This window comes from Xyrauchen texanus, chromosome 27 (genome assembly GCF_025860055.1).
Source record: "Xyrauchen texanus isolate HMW12.3.18 chromosome 27, RBS_HiC_50CHRs, whole genome shotgun sequence".
In the NCBI taxonomy this organism is placed as follows: domain Eukaryota; kingdom Metazoa; phylum Chordata; class Actinopteri; order Cypriniformes; family Catostomidae; genus Xyrauchen; species Xyrauchen texanus.
Window position 1 is genome coordinate 41,082,292 of NC_068302.1, and position 19,520 is coordinate 41,101,811.

At 37.6% G+C, this 19,520-nt stretch overlaps 1 protein-coding gene across 1 annotated transcript in view; it reads right to left on the reverse strand.

Moving 5' to 3' along the window:
• LOC127621413 (interleukin-6 receptor subunit beta) overlaps positions 1-18,342 on the reverse strand; it is a 21,134-nt gene extending 2,792 nt beyond the window's left edge. Inside the window, exons 1-16 of the mRNA XM_052094985.1 lie at positions 18,212-18,342; positions 16,062-16,124; positions 15,930-15,977; positions 15,657-15,779; positions 15,464-15,578; positions 14,730-14,863; positions 14,350-14,483; positions 12,781-12,931; positions 10,301-10,383; positions 10,002-10,218; positions 9,527-9,709; positions 6,324-6,422; positions 6,115-6,255; positions 5,877-6,017; positions 3,026-3,110; positions 2,765-2,846 (exon numbers count right to left, since the gene is read on the reverse strand). Of these exons, the coding sequence (XP_051950945.1) occupies positions 2,765-2,846; positions 3,026-3,110; positions 5,877-6,017; positions 6,115-6,255; positions 6,324-6,422; positions 9,527-9,709; positions 10,002-10,218; positions 10,301-10,383; positions 12,781-12,931; positions 14,350-14,483; positions 14,730-14,863; positions 15,464-15,578; positions 15,657-15,779; positions 15,930-15,977; positions 16,062-16,116 (1,791 nt within the window). The 5' untranslated portion in view covers positions 16,117-16,124; positions 18,212-18,342. The remainder of the gene's footprint in view (positions 1-2,764; positions 2,847-3,025; positions 3,111-5,876; positions 6,018-6,114; positions 6,256-6,323; positions 6,423-9,526; positions 9,710-10,001; positions 10,219-10,300; positions 10,384-12,780; positions 12,932-14,349; positions 14,484-14,729; positions 14,864-15,463; positions 15,579-15,656; positions 15,780-15,929; positions 15,978-16,061; positions 16,125-18,211) is intronic.
• Positions 18,343-19,520: the final 1,178 nt, after the last annotated feature.

The following is a 19,520-nucleotide window of genomic DNA, read 5'->3' on the forward strand; positions in this document are numbered from 1 at the left end:
GCTCGATCTACTCTTGGTCCATTATGCTGGTAAACAAATGTTTGTTAGGTGCTTAAAGGAACAATCCGGGTCCCCTTAAACTCTGGAGCATTTTTGGGCTATCACCCGCAATTTTTCACAATTAGATTTAAAAGTTCACCATTCACACATATTGTGGACTAATTGGTTTCCCTTTTAATAAGATCAGATTCCATCACAATACACAGATGTGAACTGTAGGGGGCGCTCTAACACATTATACCCCTCACAGATGTGAACTGTAGGGGGTGCTCTAACACATTATACCCCTCACAGATGTGAACTGTAGGGGGTGCTCTAACACATTATACCCCTCACAGATGTGAACTGTAGGGGGCGCTGTAACACATTTTACCCCTCACAGATGTGAACTGTAGGGGGCGCTCTAACACATTATACCCCTCACAGATGTGAACTGTAGGGGCGCTGTAACACATTTTACCCCTCACAGATGTGAACTGTAGGGGCGCTCTAACACATTATACCCCTCACAGATGTGAACTGTAGGGGCGCTAACACATTATACCCCTCACAGATGTGAACTGTAGGGGGCGCTCTAACACATTTTACCCCTCACAGATGTGAACTATAGTGGGCGCTTAACACATTATACCCCTCACAGATGTGAACTGTAGGGGGCTCTAACACATTATACCCCTCACAGATGTGAACTGTAGGGGGCTCTAACACATTTTACCCCTCACAGATGTGAACTGTAGGGGCGCTTAACACATTATACCCCTCACAGATGTGAACTGTAGGGGCGCCTAACACATTATACCCCTCACAGATGTGAACTGTAGGGGGCTCTAACACATTATACCCCTCACAGATGTGAACTGTAGGGGGCTCTAACACATTATACCCCTCACAGATGTGAACTGTAGGGGGCGCTCTAACACATTTTACCCCTCACAGATGTGAACTGTAGGGGGCGCGTTAACACATTATACCCCTCACAGATGTGAACTGTAGGGGGCGCTCTAACACATTTTACCCCTCACAGATGTGCTCGTCCATAGACATTCAGTCTAATGTTCAGTTCAAGCAACACCCTCATTATTACATTGAATATCTCGGCCTCTGAGTGGACTACAAGCTCAATCTAGGTGTCATTAGAAAGCTGAGATCCTCCCTAGTCAAAACATTTATCCTCAATTTAGGAATGCCCAATTCCCACTACTTAGTAGGTCCTCATGGTGGCGCGGTTACTCGCCTCAATCCTGGTGGCGAAGGACGAGTTTCAGTCGCCTCCACTTCTGAGACCGTCAATCAGCGCATCTGATCACGTGACTCGTTGTGCATGACACCGCGGAGACTCACAGCATGTGGAGACTCATGCTACTCTCCACGATCCACACACAACTCACCACACGCCCCATTGAGAGAACCACTAATCACCACCACGAGGAGGTTACCCCATGTGACTCTACCCTCCCTAGCAACCGGGCCAATTTGGTTGCTTAGGAGACCTGGCTAGACCAAACTCGCGACTCTAGGGTTGATAGTCAGCATCAATACTCAATCAGCTACCCAGGCCCCCGAAAACATATATTTCGATGATTTGTTTAGCATGCTTTTCCTTCTGGATGGCATATTTTGTTCTGGACTTCTAAGATATAACATTGGATTATTCAGCCAAGCTCACAGACAAGTAAACAATGGCTAATTGTTTAGAGAACTCACAAAAGTATAAACAGATATAAAGTTTTTAGCTATTTGGGGCTTATCGCCGCATAAAAGAGACGTCTGTATTTGATGACTTACAGAAATCATATTTCACTTTTGTGATTCTTTTGTAAATCTTTCGATCTGTTGTATTAATGAAACAAAATACACTATAAATTCACATTCCTGAGAATGAGAGCTTTCATTTGATATATGACTTACCCATTTATGTGCTATGTGTTTTATTTCATATACATATTTCTACCGCATTACCTCTAGGGGGCGCTAATTTTCAATGCGAATGGTTTGAGAACTTATTTCGTTATTTTATTTAACATAAATGTTGAAGTGATGTTATCTCTGAAATGTTCAGATTCTAATCTTTCAAATGATACCTCATATGCCTGAATTATGTATATGGAGACTTTAACGTTTTAAGCGTAAACTTTTTTCGCAATATAGCGCCAGTGTGTTCCAGTGAGACACTTACAATGGAAGTCAATGGGGTCATTTTTGGAGGTTTAAATGCAGAAATGTGACGCTTATAATTTTATAAAAGCACTTACATTACATTTACATTTATGCATTTGGCAGACGCTTTTATCCAAAGCAACTTACAGTGCACTTATTACAGGGACAGTCCCCCCAGAGCAACCTGGAGTTAAGTGCCTTGCTCAAGGGCCCAACAGTGGCATCTTGGTGGTGCTGGAGCTTGAACCCCCAACCTTCTGGTCAGTAACCCTGAGCCTCAACCACTGAGCCACCACTGTCCCCTATCCCACTGTCCCACATTAATTCTTCTGTTCAAACTTGTGTTTTATTTGAGCTGTAATGTTGTTAAAATCGTCATTGTGGGGCTTTAGGGTATATAGCGTTATGTCGTCATGGTAACCAAGTTGTAAAATTGTCTATATTTGTCTATAAAGAAAAGGAGGAATGTGTCAAAACACATTTATGTGATGAGCAACATTATGCCACAAATATTGTCAATCAAGCTTAACTTGTATCGAACCTGGAATATTCCTTTAAATTGTACATAATCAGTGATTGTTAAACCAAAGGAAAACACGTCAGTGACCTCATAATGATGATTGAGGAGCCAGCGACCAATCAGACTGTAGCTGGGGTTTGCGATGTTTGGGAAGAAATATTGCTTGCATCTGTGTGTAAATGGACCGAAGACACATTAATGCAGCCAACATTAACATGCTAACAATCTCAAACAAACAGGGAACGTTCCGGGTTCAATACAAGTGAAGCTCAATCATCAGCCACAAATTCTGTCGATTGAGCTTCACTTGCATTGAACCCGGAACATTCCTTTAATTTAAAGGCTTACACAGTCCTTGTTAAAATGAAGAAAATCCCGAAGCTAAGCAGCAGGAAGACCACTGGAACAGCCAACTTTATGATCTCATCATAATCTGTAAAAATGAAGAAATAAGTATGAATTAATTATTTGTTTAGGGCTTTTTAATCACTTACCATTTATAAATAAATATAAATATCTAATAATCAAAATAATTATAAATATAATGCATATAATAAATATCTTTTATTGGCTTTAGAAGTCAAAATATTGTTAGATTTATTTTTAAGGCTTTTACTGACTTACATGATTATTTACATGATTTTGTAACACATTATATATATATATATATTAGGGGTGTGCAGCGAAGCCATTATCTGCTCAAACCGAAACTGTGTCAAAACTAAATGGAACGCCCATTTTTAAGTGTTACTCTTACACTTATATTTTCTATTAACCCTTGTGCAACCTTCAGGAAATGTTTTGTCTTTTTCATTTTTTTTCCCGATCATTTAATGCCTCAGTTCCTATAATACATCTATAACACATCTATAACACATCTATAACACACTGTGTACAAAAAAATAGTGTCACTGAGGACCTTCAGGACAAAAATGTCCCCCATTGAAACCATTAAAAAAGGCAATATTTGATCTCAGTGCCATTAAAGCATCAAATCATGATTTATATGATATTATAATTTCATTCCAGATGCCTGACGTAACAATGTACATTTGTAACATTTACCACCAGATGGCGCCATGTTTCTCCTATGGAGCAAATACAAGCTTTTCCCCTATTCTCTGTTTACTGTATTATAGAGACCTGCAGGACAACTGATGCAGATACAAGTGTGTGTGTGTGTGTGTGTGTGTGTGTGTGTGTGTGTGTGTGTGTGTGTGTGTGTGTGTGTATGTATAGTGTATATGTGTGTGTGTCTGTGTGTGTGTGTGTGTGTGTGTGTGGTATGGAGGTCAGAGTGTGTTTTGTATGTGTGTATTGAGAAATGTGTGTGTGTGTGTATTGAGAAATGAGTGTGAGTGTGGGTGTGTGTGTGTGTGTGTGTGTGTGTTTGTTTGTATTGAGAAATGTGTGTGTATTGAGAAATGAGTGTGTGTGTGTGTGTATTGGTGTGTGTGTGTGTGTGTGTGTGTATTGATAAATGTGTGTGTGTATTTGTGTGTGTGTGTATGAGTGTATTGAGAAATGTGTGTGTGTGTGTATTGAGAAATGTGTGTGTTTGTGTGTGTTTGTGTGTGTGTGTATTGAGAATGTGTGTGTGTGTGTGTGTGTATTGAGAAATGTGTGTTGTGTGTGTGTGTGTATTGAGAAATGTGTGTGTGTGTGTGTGTGTGTGTATTGAGAAATGTGTGTGTATTGACAAATGTGTGTGTGTGTGTGTGTGTGAGAAATGTGTGTTTGTGTGTGTGTGTGTGTATTGAGAAATGTGTGTGTGTGTGTGTGTGTGTGTGTATATTGAGAAATATGTGTGTGTGTGTGTGTGTGGCAAACTGGCATTTAAAAGGTTAAAATCCTGAAAATGAATATTTGGTAGTCATGATCAGGATAAAATGTTGGTGAAAAAATCTAATTAATTGAAAGTGGAAAAAATTCTTAATATATAATATTATAATGGCAGAATTTGATAGGGACATTTTTGTCCTCTAAGGACCTCTGAGTAACTTTTTTTTATTGACGCCTTTTCATAATTATAGCCTAATAAATATTATTATTATTATTATTATTATTATTATATAACTATTATTTATTTATTTTATTTAGTTTATCAGATGAAGCTGTATCTGTGTGCTACATCACTGAGGGATATGTTGTGGTTTCTCCTGTTATTTCAGATATTAATATCGGCATCAAACAGAATTTGATGTATGACATCATTATTCTGGAGGCAGGACGTGTCAAACACATGTGAAATGTTAAACACACATTTACAAAGAATAATGTATACAAATATAAACATTAAAATAAATATAACAAATCAATATAGCCCACAAACAGGAGAAAGTCCCATAAATCTATCATGAATCTTTTATAATAATAATAATCATCATAATAATAATAATGTTACAATTATATAGCGCCTTACCAGAGTTCAAGAACATTTAACATTTTCACATTTAGCACATTTTTAAGAAGAAGAAGAAATAAAAGACGCAGCATGTTTCAGTTTCTTCATTTTACATAAGGAGGAATATTCCTAATCGATGAAAACTCTATGGAGCATTTTAACTTTATTTCAGAATGAAGTCTTAACCAGTTAATTACTTTAATCGCTGACGTGAATATAAATGTGGTCAACTTTAATAGACGGATAGACGATCTCTGACGTTAAATCACTTCAGGTCAGGAATTTAACATCATGATGAGGTTCAGACTATAAATAAAATACATGAGAATCACGTGTTAATCGTGTGATCCATTAACGTAGACATTTAATGAAGTGGAAAGTGTATATGATGTCGTACATGATGCGCACAATAAACAGAGACCATAAACTGAGTCAAGACCGCGCTCATCTGAGGATATGTTTATTTAAAATATCGCTTTATCCTTGTGCTTTCGGATAATCAGTTAAACAAATATTTTTTGTAATATTCAGATGAATCTGAATATGATTATTCATTTTGAAGTCATTATTCCTCCCTTTCCAAATAAGGTAAATTGCTAAATCGGCAACTTAAATTTGTATGTAAATTATTTCCTGGTTGATATGGTTCTGGATGCTGATTCGTCAATACAGTGTTACATTTACCCCTTTACATGCCATCCCATGTTTACATGTTATAACTAGATCTTCTAGTGGATAACTCATTATCATATATGTGCTTAATAAAGTGTTTGTGTGTTGACCAGAGCATATTACCTAGAAGTGGCGTGTTAACAGCTAAACTGGCCTTTGAGAAATTTCCAGTCGTGGTTTCTCCGTGTATAAACACAGAGTATCTGGTGTTGGCCTGAAGATTATAGAACGAGTGCTGATGTGTATTTGGAAAGATTTGGAGAGCTGAGAAGGAAATAAATCCGTCATGAGAGATTAGACAATTACATCAAAGTACAGGACGTATAAATGAACAGATTCACCCAAGACTGAATCTTCTTACACTGTGTTTCATGGTTTCCATTCAACACGAGTCTGTACTGAAGCACATTAATGCTCAACTTTGTTTCCTGCCAAACCCACTGCACTGACATCGATGATTTAGTCACATTCACAAGGCGAAACCGCACAAGATCCAGCAGAGCTGGAGTAAAAATTAGAGTTATTAGACTGCAGAACATTTCTCAATATTTGTTAATAATCTGCACTTACTGCCGTGTTGTAGATTAGCAGAGATGGATGTGGGGTGGCTGCAGAGAGTGTCAGAAATGGAGTAAACACTGATGTTGTAGATTTTGTCTGGTCTGATGCCTTTGATAAAATGTTTTACGTGTGAGATAAGTTTAAGTATAATGTGCAAGATGTCTAGAACACTAAAAAACATGAAAACATGTTCAGGCCACATTTCACCTGAGATTTAAAAGGAAAAAACTATATTTTGCAGTAAGAAACTGAACCCTTTTTTTAGGACCATTAAGATTTTTTGCATTGTGACATTATTTTCATGACATTAAAACACATTTTCCCCAAACTCTCATTACTGAGATGCATTTGGACATTTTCCTTTTGTATAATCGTATTAGTTTTCCATTACTGTAATGCATAACCTTTAAGGGTGTTCAAATGTTTGTTTTGGTCGATCCTCCTTTGGCAGCAATAACCTCAATCAAGCCTCTCTGATAGATGCGGATCAGACCTGCACAACGTTCAGAAGGAATTCTGGATCATTCTTCCTTACAGAACTGCTTCAGTTCAGACATATTCTTATGATGTCTGGTGTGAACGCCTCTCTTGAGGTCATTCCACTGCATCTCTATTGGGTTCAGGTCTGGACTCTGACTGGGACACTCCAAAAGGGGGATTTTCTTTTTTTTGAAGACATTCTGTAGATGATTTACTTCGATGTTTAGGGTCATTGTCCTGCTGCATCACCCAACTTCTACTGATCTTCAGCTGGTGCACATCCTGATATTATCCTGTAGGATATCTTGATAAACTTTGGATTTCATTTTTTCCCTCAATGATGGCAACGCGCCCAAATCATGAATCATCCCTCAACCGTACTTCACCGTTGGGACTGTTTTCATGTTGATATGTGGTGCCCTTTTTATGCCATACGTAGTGCTGCATGTTCATCCCAAACAATTAAACCTTAGTTTCATCAGTCCACAAAACATTTTCCCATTAGTGTTGTGGAGTGTCAAGCTGGTCTTTGACAAAATCCAGGCGCACATAAATGTTTTTGTTGGAAAGCAGCGGCTTCATTCATGATGTCCTGCCATGAACACACACCTGTTTAATGTTTTCTGTACAGTAGACTCATGAACGGCCACTTCTAGAGAGAGTAACTATAGTACTAAATCATCTCCATTTATAGACAGTTTGTCTAACTGTGGACAGATGACTATCTAACGGCCACTTCTAGAGAGAGTACCTATAGTACTAAATCACCTCCATTTATAGACAGTTTGTGTAACTGTGGACAGATGAATATCTAACGGCCACTTCTAGAGAGAGTACCTATAGTACTAAATCATCTCCATTTATAGACAGTTTGTCTAACTGTGGACAGATGACTATCTAACGGCCACTTCTAGTGAGAGTACCTATAGTACTAAATCATCTCCATTTATAGACAGTTTGTCTAACTGTGGACAGATGAATATCTAACGGCCACTTCTAGAGAGAGTACCTATAGTACTAAATCATCTCCATTTATAGACAGTTTGTCTCACTGTGGACAGATGAATATCTAATGGCCACTTCTAGAGAGAGTACCTATAGTACTAAATCATCTCCATTTATTGACAGTTTGTCTAACTGTGCACAGATGAATATCTAACGGCCACTTCTAGTGAGAGTACCTATAGTACTAAATCATCTCTATTTATTGACAGTTTGTCTCACTGTGGACAGATGAATATCTAATGGCCACTTCTAGAGAGAGTACCTATAGTACTAAATCATCTCCATTTATTGACAGTTTGTCTAACTGTGCACAGATGAATATCTAACGGCCACTTCTAGTGAGAGTACCTATAGTACTAAATCATCTCTATTTATTGACAGTTTGTCTCACTGTGGACAGATGAATATCTAACGGCCACTTCTAGAGAGAGTACCTATAGTACTAAATCATCTCCATTTATAGACAGTTTGTCTCACTGTGGACAGATGAATATCTAACGGACACTTCTAGAGAGAGTACCTATAGTACTAAATCATCTCCATTTATTGACAGTTTGTCTAACTGTGCACAGATGAATATCTAACGGCCACTTCTAGTGAGAGTACCTATAGTACTAAATCATCTCCATTTATAGACAGTTTGTCTAACTGTGCACAGATGAATATCTAACGGCCACTACTAGTGAGAGTACCTATAGTACTAAATCATCTCCATTTATAGACAGTTTGTCTAACTGTGGACAGATGAATATCTAACGGCCACTTCTAGAGAGAGTATCTATAGTACTAAATCATCTCCATTTATAGACAGTTTGTCTCACTGTGGACAGATGAATATCTAACGGTCATTACTAGTGAGAGTACCTATAGTACTAAATCATCTCCATTTATAGACAGTTTGTGTAACTGTGGACAGATGAATATCTAACGGCCACTTCTAGTGAGAGTACCTATAGTACTAAATCATCTCCATTTATAGACAGTTTGTGTAACTGTGGACAGATGAATATCTAACGGCCACTTCTAGTGAGAGTACCTATAGTACTAAATCATCTCCATTTATAGACAGTTTGTCTCACTGTGGACAGATGAATATCTAACGGCCACTTCTAGAGAGAGTACCTATAGTACTAAATCATCTCCATTTATAGACAGTTTGTCTAACTGTGGACAGATGAATATCTAAACTCTTTCAGATAACTTTGTAACCCTTTCCAGCTTTATGCAAAGCCTCAATTCTTGATCGTAGGTCTTCTGAGATCTTTTTTATGAGGCATGATCCACGTCAGCAGACGCTTCTTGTGAATAGCAAACTCAAAATTAAAAAAAGTAGCTCTAACCCACACCTCCAATCTCAATTCAATATTTGGATGCCAGGTTTGCCAACGTCCGACTGTAATTAGCTTTTTGTTGTCTTTAGCCTAGGGGTTCACTTACTTTCTCCACAGTACTGTGAATGTTTAATGGGATGTGTTCAATAAAGACATGAAAGATTATAATTTTTTTTGTATTGTTAGTTTAAGCACATTGTGTTTGTCTATAAGATGAGATATGACCAATTAATGCATAAAACCAGCTAATTCCAAAGGGTTCACATACTTTTTCTTTACACTGTATATATATTTTTTATTCACTGGTGGAATATGACCCCAACATGTTAAGGAAAGGTTTCAAGCGATTAATTAATAAAACATCAATATGAATATCCTCACAAATAAATATTTGACCTGTCAGAATGGTTGTAAATGTGGAGCCGCTCACTCGTTTCCAGCGGCTGGCATTGTTGTTTTCAGTAGAGCACCATTCGATGGCAAACTCACTCACGTTTATTGTGGTTAATTCATGTTCCCAGTTAACTCGTAATGAGGAACCCTCAGAATAAACCCAGAGACCCTTCACTGCCGGCACATCTGTTGGGAATAACACAGGTTTCATAATGTAAATGTATTCGTAAAGGAAAAAACAGCTAGCATGCTTTTATAAAGCATGCTAGCACTCTGTGGCATCATCCGGTTAGCATAACTACATTTCTAAGAGAATAAGGATTTTGAAATGGATCAAATCTAATTTAATCAAGTGTTCAGGTGAAGTGCTGAAACTGTGTTTTCTTTGAAACATGGAAACAGATACTATCAGTTATTTGATTAATCAAGGGGGCACTTAAAAATGTGTGTACTGCAGATCAGTGGACTAATAAGTCACCTTGAGGAAGATCTGCATGAACTCTGATTTGACGGTATGGTGACGGTCCAGCGCTGTTATATGTGGCTACAGTGACGTCATATTCTTCAGCCATTATCAAGACAACTGTCTTCAGATCAGACGTGTTAACGACTTTTCTCATAGAGGGATGATTGATGGGTACGTAGGACACTTCATACCCTCGAATGAGCCCTCGAGCGTCTGTGATATCCAGAGCCTTCCACAAACATACAAGAATTCAGAATTCAGGAGGAATTTAGGGAATAATAATAACTATATTACTGCAGCTTGACAATCACCTTCCAGAGGAGCCACAGCTGTAGAGTCCTCGAGTCTTTATCTGAAGATACATAATAACTGACTGCAGGAGGTGCTGTCGGCCCTGAAAACAGACATTAATGTTGTAAGAGCCTCCTTAGAAAGAAATATTTGTCAATGGAGTCAGAAAAATTAACTTTTCCCTTTGAATCATGTGTTTTTTTTTCTCACCCATTGGCAAATCTTCTTTTCTTGTTAAAAGCATAAACGTTACTATATTTGGTTACATTTCTCTGTAAACAAGACTTAAAGCATTAGTTCAACCAGAGATAATAATTCAGTCATTGTTTACTCACCCCTGTGTTGTTGTAACTCTATATGACTTTCATTCTTGTTCTGAACACAAAGGGAGAAATGGTGAATAAATGTTGTGCTCAGTGATGTCATACAATGGCAGTTTATGGTGACACCTCTTCAAGCTTCAAAAGAACACAAAAGTATCATTCAGAAGTCAAATTAATTATTCATGAGCTCATGATTGTTATGAAAGTATACATTTACATTTATGCATTTGGCAGACGCTTTTATCCAAAGCGACTTACAGTGCACTTATTACAGGGACAATCCCCCCGGAGCAACCTGGAGTTAAGTGTCTTACTCAAGGGCCCAACAGTGGCATCTTGGTGGTGCTGGGACTTGAACCCCCAACCTTCTGGTCTGGTAACCCTGAGCCTCAACCACTGAGCCACCACTGCCCCCATCGTATACACCACTGTATACGATAAGATTTGATGAGAAACTGAAATCTGATGTGTTATTTAGTGTAAATGTTCACTGTTGATCTCCTGTGTGTGTTCATGATAGGACACGAGAACAACAGTTCACACACCCCTCATGACATTGGGGCGTTCAAGAGAAAACTCGTTGTGTTTATCTAAAAACAGTGATAGTGACAACAGAACACAACACAACTGCACACAAAACACAGAACAGAACTTAATAAACATGTCTGAAGAGTTTGTAATCCAAGAATTGATGCATTTCTGTGCCCAGCCTTATTATTGTTATATAGCAGGTAGATACAGTCACATTGTGTCCTAACCTGATGGCAAACAACATTGTGACAACATTCTATCGATCACTTGTTTCTTATTTTCGGCATCGCGCGGGTAACTCCGTCCACTGTGAACTGGCACCGGTCCAAAAACTTTCAAAATAATAAGGCTGGGCACAGAAATGCATCAATTCATCCACTGTGAACTCTTCAGACATGTTTAGTATGTTCTGTTCTGTGTTTTGTGTGCATAACACTGTTTTTAGATAAACACAACGAGTTTTCTCTTGAACGCCCCAATGTCGTGAGGGGTCTGTGTGAACTGTTGCTCTCATGTCCTATCATGAACACACACAGGAGATCAACGGTCAGTGAACATTTACACTAAATAACACATTATATTTCAGTTTCTCATCAAATCTTATCGTATCATAACAATCATGAGTCTCATGAATAATTAATTAGACTTCTGAATGATACTTTTGTGTTCTTTTGAAGCTTGAAGAGGTGTCACCATAAACTGCCATTGTATGACATCACTGAGCACAACATTTATTCACAATTTCTCCCTTTGTGTTCAGAACAAGACAGAAAGTCATATAGAGTTACAACAACACAGCGGTGAGGAAACAATGACTGAATTATCATTTCTGGTTGAACTAATCATAAATATCTTTTGTCATTTTGCTTCTAAAGTAAATGTATCTAGTATTATTTGTAGAATTAAGAAAACAAGAGTATGAAAATGACTTTTTGCAGTGCAGTCCAGCTGTCTGATGTATATGACACTCAAAACTGGAAAAGGTTTTCTAAGTGCTAATCTGATTGTCTGGTTTGATGGACGTTGCGTGAGATAAAGCAAACAGGACTGTTTATCAGTCCACCAGGAAACATAATCATGTTTAAAAGGTTCAATGTTGATACAACGAGCACTTTTGAGCGCAGAATAATCACTGGATTTGCCAAAGTTGGCCATATCAAATCTTTTAAAGATACTCAGAGGTTTGTTTGAGGCACATAATAGCAAATAAAGCCACAAGCAGAACTGCATATGCTGCATTATATTCTTAGTTATGTGTGAAATACTCTGTACTGAGGATTTATTTGCTGTACTGATTTTGTCTGTGTTTGTTCGTATATTTTGTATGACCACTAACAGAGATTTCCACAGTATTTTCTTAATGCTGGTCTGCACTTACTGTATATAGAACCTTTTTAACATTAGCGGTATTCAAAGCGCTTTACACTGTGACTCATTCACACATACACCAATGGCAGCAGAGCTGCATGTAAGGTGCTAGTCTGCCATTGGGAGCAACTTGGGGTTCAGTGTCGTGCCCAAGGACACTTCGGCATGTGGAGTCATGTGGGCCAGGAATCGAACAGCCAACCCTGTGATTAGCAGCCGACCCGCTCTATCACCTGAGCCACAGCCTCCCCAAATATGATGTGGTGATCTTCACTCACGGCTCTCTGATGTCTTCATTCGAGTCTCGGAGCTCCAGTCGCTCCACTGACCCAAATCATGAACACAGGAGATGCTCAAACTGTATTCAGTGAAGGGCTGTAAACCATCAATGACAAACCGAAACTCGACAGATGGGGTAAAAGCTTCAGTCTAGTGGAAAAAGAGAAGTATTATTATTATAAAAGCATCTACTTACACTCTACTAACCCATCAGTCAATCAGATCTCTAAAAATAAATTACATTAAATTAATCTCTAACTGCAAATATCAATTACCACCCAAAAATGTGTATTACTCGTTCCTCCTTTTCTTTAATAAAAGCACAAATGTGTGTTCCAGTGAGACACTTCCAATGCAAGTCAATGGGGTTTAATCTGTCAATATTAAAATACTGTTTCACAAGTATAAACACAAGAGATAAACAATATGTGTGTTAACATGATTTTACTGTCATTAAATCACTTATTAACCACATCTGTGTGAAGATATAGACAATATTACAACTTGGTTGCCATGACGATGTAATGCCAAAACCCTAAAACCCTAAAGTGACTGTAAAATAAAATACAAAAATTTTAACATAAGAATTAATGTAAATTATTTTATAAAATTATACACTTCAGATTTCTGTCTTTAAACCCTACAACAATTATTCCCCATTGACTTCCATTGTACACCGATGAGCTAAAACATTATGACCACCTGCCTAATATGGGGTTGGTCACCAAAACAGTGCCGACCCGCCGAGGTATGGCCTCTACAAGACCCCTGAAGGTGTCCTGTGGTATCAGGCACCAAGACATTAGCAGCAGATCCTTCAATCCTGTAAGTTGCGAGGTGGAGCCGCCGTGGATCGGACATGTTGGTCCAGCACATCCTACAGATGCTCTATCGAATTAAGATCTGGGGAATTTGGAGGCCAGGGCAACACCTTGAACTCTTGATCATGTTCCTCAAACCATTCCTGAGCAATGTGTGCAGTGTGGCAGGGCTCATTATCCTGCTGAGAGAGGGCACTGCCATCAGGGAATACCATTGACATGAAGGGGTGTACCTGGTCTGCAACTATGTTTAGGTAGGTGGCACGTGTCAAACAGACATCCACATGAATGGTCGGACACAGGGTTTCCCAGCAGATCATTGCCCAGAGCATCACACTCCTTACACTGGCTTGTCATCTTCCCACAGTGCATCCTGGTGCCATCTCTTCCCCAGGTAAACGCCATACACGTACACAGCCATCCACGTGATGTAAAAGATAACGGGACTCATCGGACCAGGCGACCTTCTTCCACTGCTCCAGACACTCACGAGCCCATTGTAGGTGCTTTCGACAGTGGACAGGGGTCATCATGGGCACTCAGACTGGTCTGCGGGTACACAGCCCCATACGCAGAAGGGTGTAACATCCCATAACCGTCATTAAAATATCACACATGAGTGGTCATAATGTTTTGGGTCATCAGTTAAGTGCCTCACTGTAAGCTCCAGTTTTGCTTTTTATTTTTACTCTCACACTACTAAAGAGATTTTCTAGGCATTTTTGAGAAGTTTGTTCAAGCTCTGACCTTTGTCCATGACTCGTTGAGACGTTTGTAACGGATGAGGCATTTATCAATTTTACTTGTCCCGCTGGTCCATGTGATGGTCAGTGATGTGTTTGTGGGGTTAACGGATGTGACGTTTGGCCGCGGAGCTTGAACTACAACATTAAAACACATTTAATCACATCTGACACATCACATCACACCTACTTGAGATGAATTTCTTCTGTAAGTCACTTTAGATATGAGAGACTGCACAAGGATTCAATGCAAAGTATGAACAATGATCAGATTCTTATTTTGCATGTGTCCATTTTCACTATTACCAGTTCTTCATTTTTCATGTCCAACTTTCATCAAATGAATACAAATAACTTTAACAAACGCTATAATTGAAATCTTACTAATTTCTGTAAGGTTCACTGTATAGACAGCAGAGAAGATCTCGTTGTGGTTGAAGACATCCTTTGATTTGATGGTTAAATTGAATATAGAATTATAATTTAAAATGGAGGGACAGTGGATGATGTTCTTTGCTCTGCAAAACAAATTATATTGACAGGTCAGTTTATATTATATTTATAGAAATGTATCCATTGTTGACTGTTTAGTCGTGTGTGTAGCGTTAACCCTCCAATTGCATTCGAGTCATTTTTGACCCGGGGCATGTACAGTATATAATCATTTTTAAATACCACATAGTTTTATATACGGGAACCAAACCTTGTGACTTTGTCAAGACTACCAATATACACATAACACATTTTTTTCAGATTTTTAAATAAAATATTCTAATAGATATAACAATTTTAAAAAATTGCATTTGTGACCCAGGCATCAATTGTGGCTTTTCACATGATCACATGTATCACACTGGTTTTGCTGTAGTTATTGTATATTTGGAAATGTCAAAGAATTTCTATTCATTTTATCATTAAAAAATAAATAAAAGCCGTATTAATTAATAATTTTATATTTGTCAGTTACATGCCAAAAGTATCAGTCTTTATACATGTATAAACAGTTATGAACTTATTAATGATTTACAATAAAGTTTTAGATGAAATCCATCATGTTATTAATGATTTATAAGCTTAAATTCCACCGGGTCAAAATTGACCGTGTCAGAAGTGTTTACCGGCTGATAATGAAGGTGTTGATGATTCCTGTTTTGTCTTTATTCAACCGAATCCATCGGCAGGTGAGAGACCTCTCGTGGAGCAGATAATGACATGATGTGTTCACAAAGTTCTCTTGAGGAGGAACAACAATAAGTAAAAAGTTACAACAAAAACAACAGCACTAACTAACACATCTAAAAACAATCTTACCAAGAGATGGAGAAACATTAAGAGTTCCTCCTGACACGGTGGAGATACAGTCAATGCCGTCCATCACACACACGTTCTTCTGGTTTCCACAATGCGTCAGGTTTTCTCCAGTCACGGTGAGTTCTGTAAAACAGGTCAAAACTTTGTTTGGATGTGCACGCTTTCTACCATCTTTGATAGCCAATGAAATTGCTTATAGCTTCATCATTAGCATCTAATTAACCTGTGAGAAATGTGTTGAAATGCACCTTTTCATAGGTAACAAACATTTACCTTTAATGCTGAAAACACGCTTTACATCTCTGTTCAAAGATGATACACCTGTTAATTAAACACATTCAGCAGATTTATTGTTGATGCACATTTAAATAATGCATGAGTCACATATCTGTTGAAGACACTTACAGAAACGTATGGAAAACACACAGATCAACACGCATAACGCTCTTCTACTGGTCATTTTCACTCCTGTAGAGAACAAATCAATTAGAAATATCTGAACAGACAGGGTAGAACATTCATCGACAGTATGCAACGAATGCAAAACATTAAAAGAAATTAATAATGAAAATATATATGATAAAATAGCCTAAAAGCAAGGGGCAATAGAGCTGCAAGCAGCAATGACTCAAGCCCTAAAACTGTTCCCAAAGAGCTCGGGCACAACATTGAGATGGGTATTGAACCAGGGTTCACCCGCTTCTTTGATCTGGAGCCCACAGCTCTACCCACCGTGCCACACAACGATTCACAATGGCACATTCTTGGTTGAGAGTTTTTTAATTGAAGCAAGTACAAGCAGCATTGTAGTCAATCAACTTTCCTAGTTTTCCATGAACTCACAACTTTTGACCTGTATTATAATGCATTACCCACTGGGTCATTCAGTTGGCACAACTCAAAAGTGGCAAAGAGACATTCAAAGGTGAGAGCAGAACATTTTGAATAAAAAACACCCAATAAAAATCAATCTCTGCCAATTTCGGAAGACTTAGAATAAGGAAGCACTGATACATATAAAGTTTTGTTTAAATTGGCTAAACATTTTGACCACTATGTGGTGCTGTCTCCAAACTGCTTAGGTACCCTCAGGACATGACGTTGAAGACCCCTTCCAATTTTCATTCGAATCGGACAAAGCGTTTCAAATATACGTGACTTTTCCATGCAATCCAATATGGCGGAGAGGTCACGTGGCTGATGTTGGAAATATTGGTATCGTTGAAATCCTCATGAACCAAGGATCCCAAAGACACCGACCACACGATTTAACATCGACCTTATCAAAATTCGTGTTGGCATAATTTCTGAACAGTAGCAGAAATTAAAATAGTTTCTGGTCAGTTCTGTGAGGTCGGTCGGTCTGGAGATTATTTTGAGCCATTGATCGGAGAAATCGGAGAAAGTTTGAAGGATGGGAAACTTTTAAACTGTAAACATCATAATCCAAGATGGCGGCTACTGGAATGGCGTGAGTTTAAATGAAAGGGGCCCATTTGAATTTTGTTCCTAATCCAAATGATTCAAAAGATACATGCAAAAAAAAAAAATATATATATTTCACTGGTGGTGGCGCTGTGGAGTTTGTCCTAGGGGTCTCAAATTTGCTATTGGGGCTAGTCATGCCCACTCTATCAGTGTGCCAAATTTCATAATATTCCTATGTGCGGTTCATAGGGCTGCCATTGACTTAATGGTGGAATAATAAAAAGAAAGAAGTAAAATGGGCCTGTGCCCGTTTGGGGCTCGTCCCCTAATTAATCTGAACACAGCAAAACATTATTTTCAAGACAAGTATTTTTGTCTTGTTTTCCAGTAAAAATATTCAAGTATTCTTGATGTATTTATTTGACAAACAAACTGTTATTTATTGTTTTGAGAGAAATCGAGATTTTGAGAGATTATTTTTAAAACAAGATTAAAACAATTTTTCCAACGGGGTCAGAAAAATTATCTTAATTCAAGGGGGAAACAAGTAAATTTTCGGACCCCGTTGGAATCGTTTTTTTCTTGTTTTATGTCTAAAATTCGATCAATTTTGTTCGATTTCTCTTAAAACGGCTTAAAATGTTATGCCAGTTTTTTGGTCAAATAAATACATCACATTTTAAGAATGCTTGGATATTTTTACTGGAAAACAAGATAAAAATACATTAAAAAATATTCGTGAAATTCATTTTTGGCAGTGAAAACTAAAATAAAAATTTAGATAAAATATGGGTGATTTTTTTTTTTTTTTTTTGGGGTACAATTTTTGACAACAGCAGCTCAATTTAAATAAGTTCTACATTCTAATTCTATTTAAAAAAAAACATTTTTTTTAAAAAAAAATATGAATATAATAGAAATCTACTAATGTGAACTGTAAAATTCAGTTAATGTGATTTTTTTCTTAAACTAAAATCTGCTCAATATGAGAATAATAAATAAAAAAATAAATAAAAAGTTAAATTAATGTTTCCAAATTGCAACAGCTAATATTTTCATTTAATTCAAATAAACGAACGAACATGATTTTACGGTGTGGGAGGAAAATAATGTGAAGAAAAACTTACAAGATTTAAAGTCCCCATGTGTGTTGACCGCTGGAGAAGATGTTGGATTTGAAACGATAATTCGGCTTCGCAGTTACTGTTTCTCAATATGAAGCTCACAGGACACCGATAACATCAGAAAAACACTTCCTTTGACATTTCCCTTAAATGAAACCTGTGGCTTCATACTGAACAAGCCACGAGACACATGCAAAGTCTTGCCAGGAATGGCTTTGAAATAATCAAGACAGTTTGTATGTAATGATGACTGAAGTTTAAAGAACTGAACTGAATGGATCTGATGCTGCTGTGAAACTGCATCTGAGACATGTTCATGTTTTTAAGAAACTGTTGATAAATCAGATATGAATATCCGTCACACAAGGTGTTTCACACAGTTGCAACATCACTAGCTTACACAACTTCATCTTGTGAACAGGGTGAAGGATTCTTCTGATCATTCTCCCCTTCAACCCTCTCTATGCATGCATGTTTATCAGCTTACCACCTTACCAGCATCTGATAGTCTGCAGAATCAGATTAGGTGCATACTACACAAGGACTGCTTGCTTCTTGTCATCGCTAGTTTCGTGGAAGAACTTTGACTTGTTTTGAGAAGAGTCTGTTGAAACACTACATGGTGATTGACACACAAAATAAAAATAAAAAGGTGCCTAAATTAATTCTCCATCATGCAGGACAGACACAAATGTGAAACACACAGCACCATATAATTCAGGGTTCAAGTTCATTAATTAATTAATAATATGTAATTTATGCTTAAAGGGACAGTTCACCCCAAAATGAAAATTCTCTCATCATTTACTCACCCTCATGTCATCCCAGATGTGTGACTGTCTTTCTTCTTTTTTACAACAATATTTCAGCTCTGTAGGTCCATACAATGCAAGTGAATGGTGACAGAACTTTGAAGCTCCATAAAGCACATAAAAGCAGCAGAAAAGTAACACATACAAATTTCAGTGATATGAGCTCTACGAATCTCCAATTTCACTTTGAAATGTGAAAGTGAAAGTGGAGATTTATAGTAATAAAAAAATAAAGGGTTTAAATATTGATTTGTTTCTCACCCACATCTATCATATCACTTCTGAAGACATGGATTAAACCACTTATGGATTACTTTTATGTTGCATTTATGTGCTTTTTGGAGCTTCAAAGTTCTGGTCTCAACCTTGGCCAGATGAAAAATACAAGAATAGATATGAAACTGTTCTTTTAATTCTTTCAAATAAATCATATAAAATCAAATAAATTATTCATGAACTGACAGGTGGCAGTTAAATTTTAACATTACATTTCAATTATA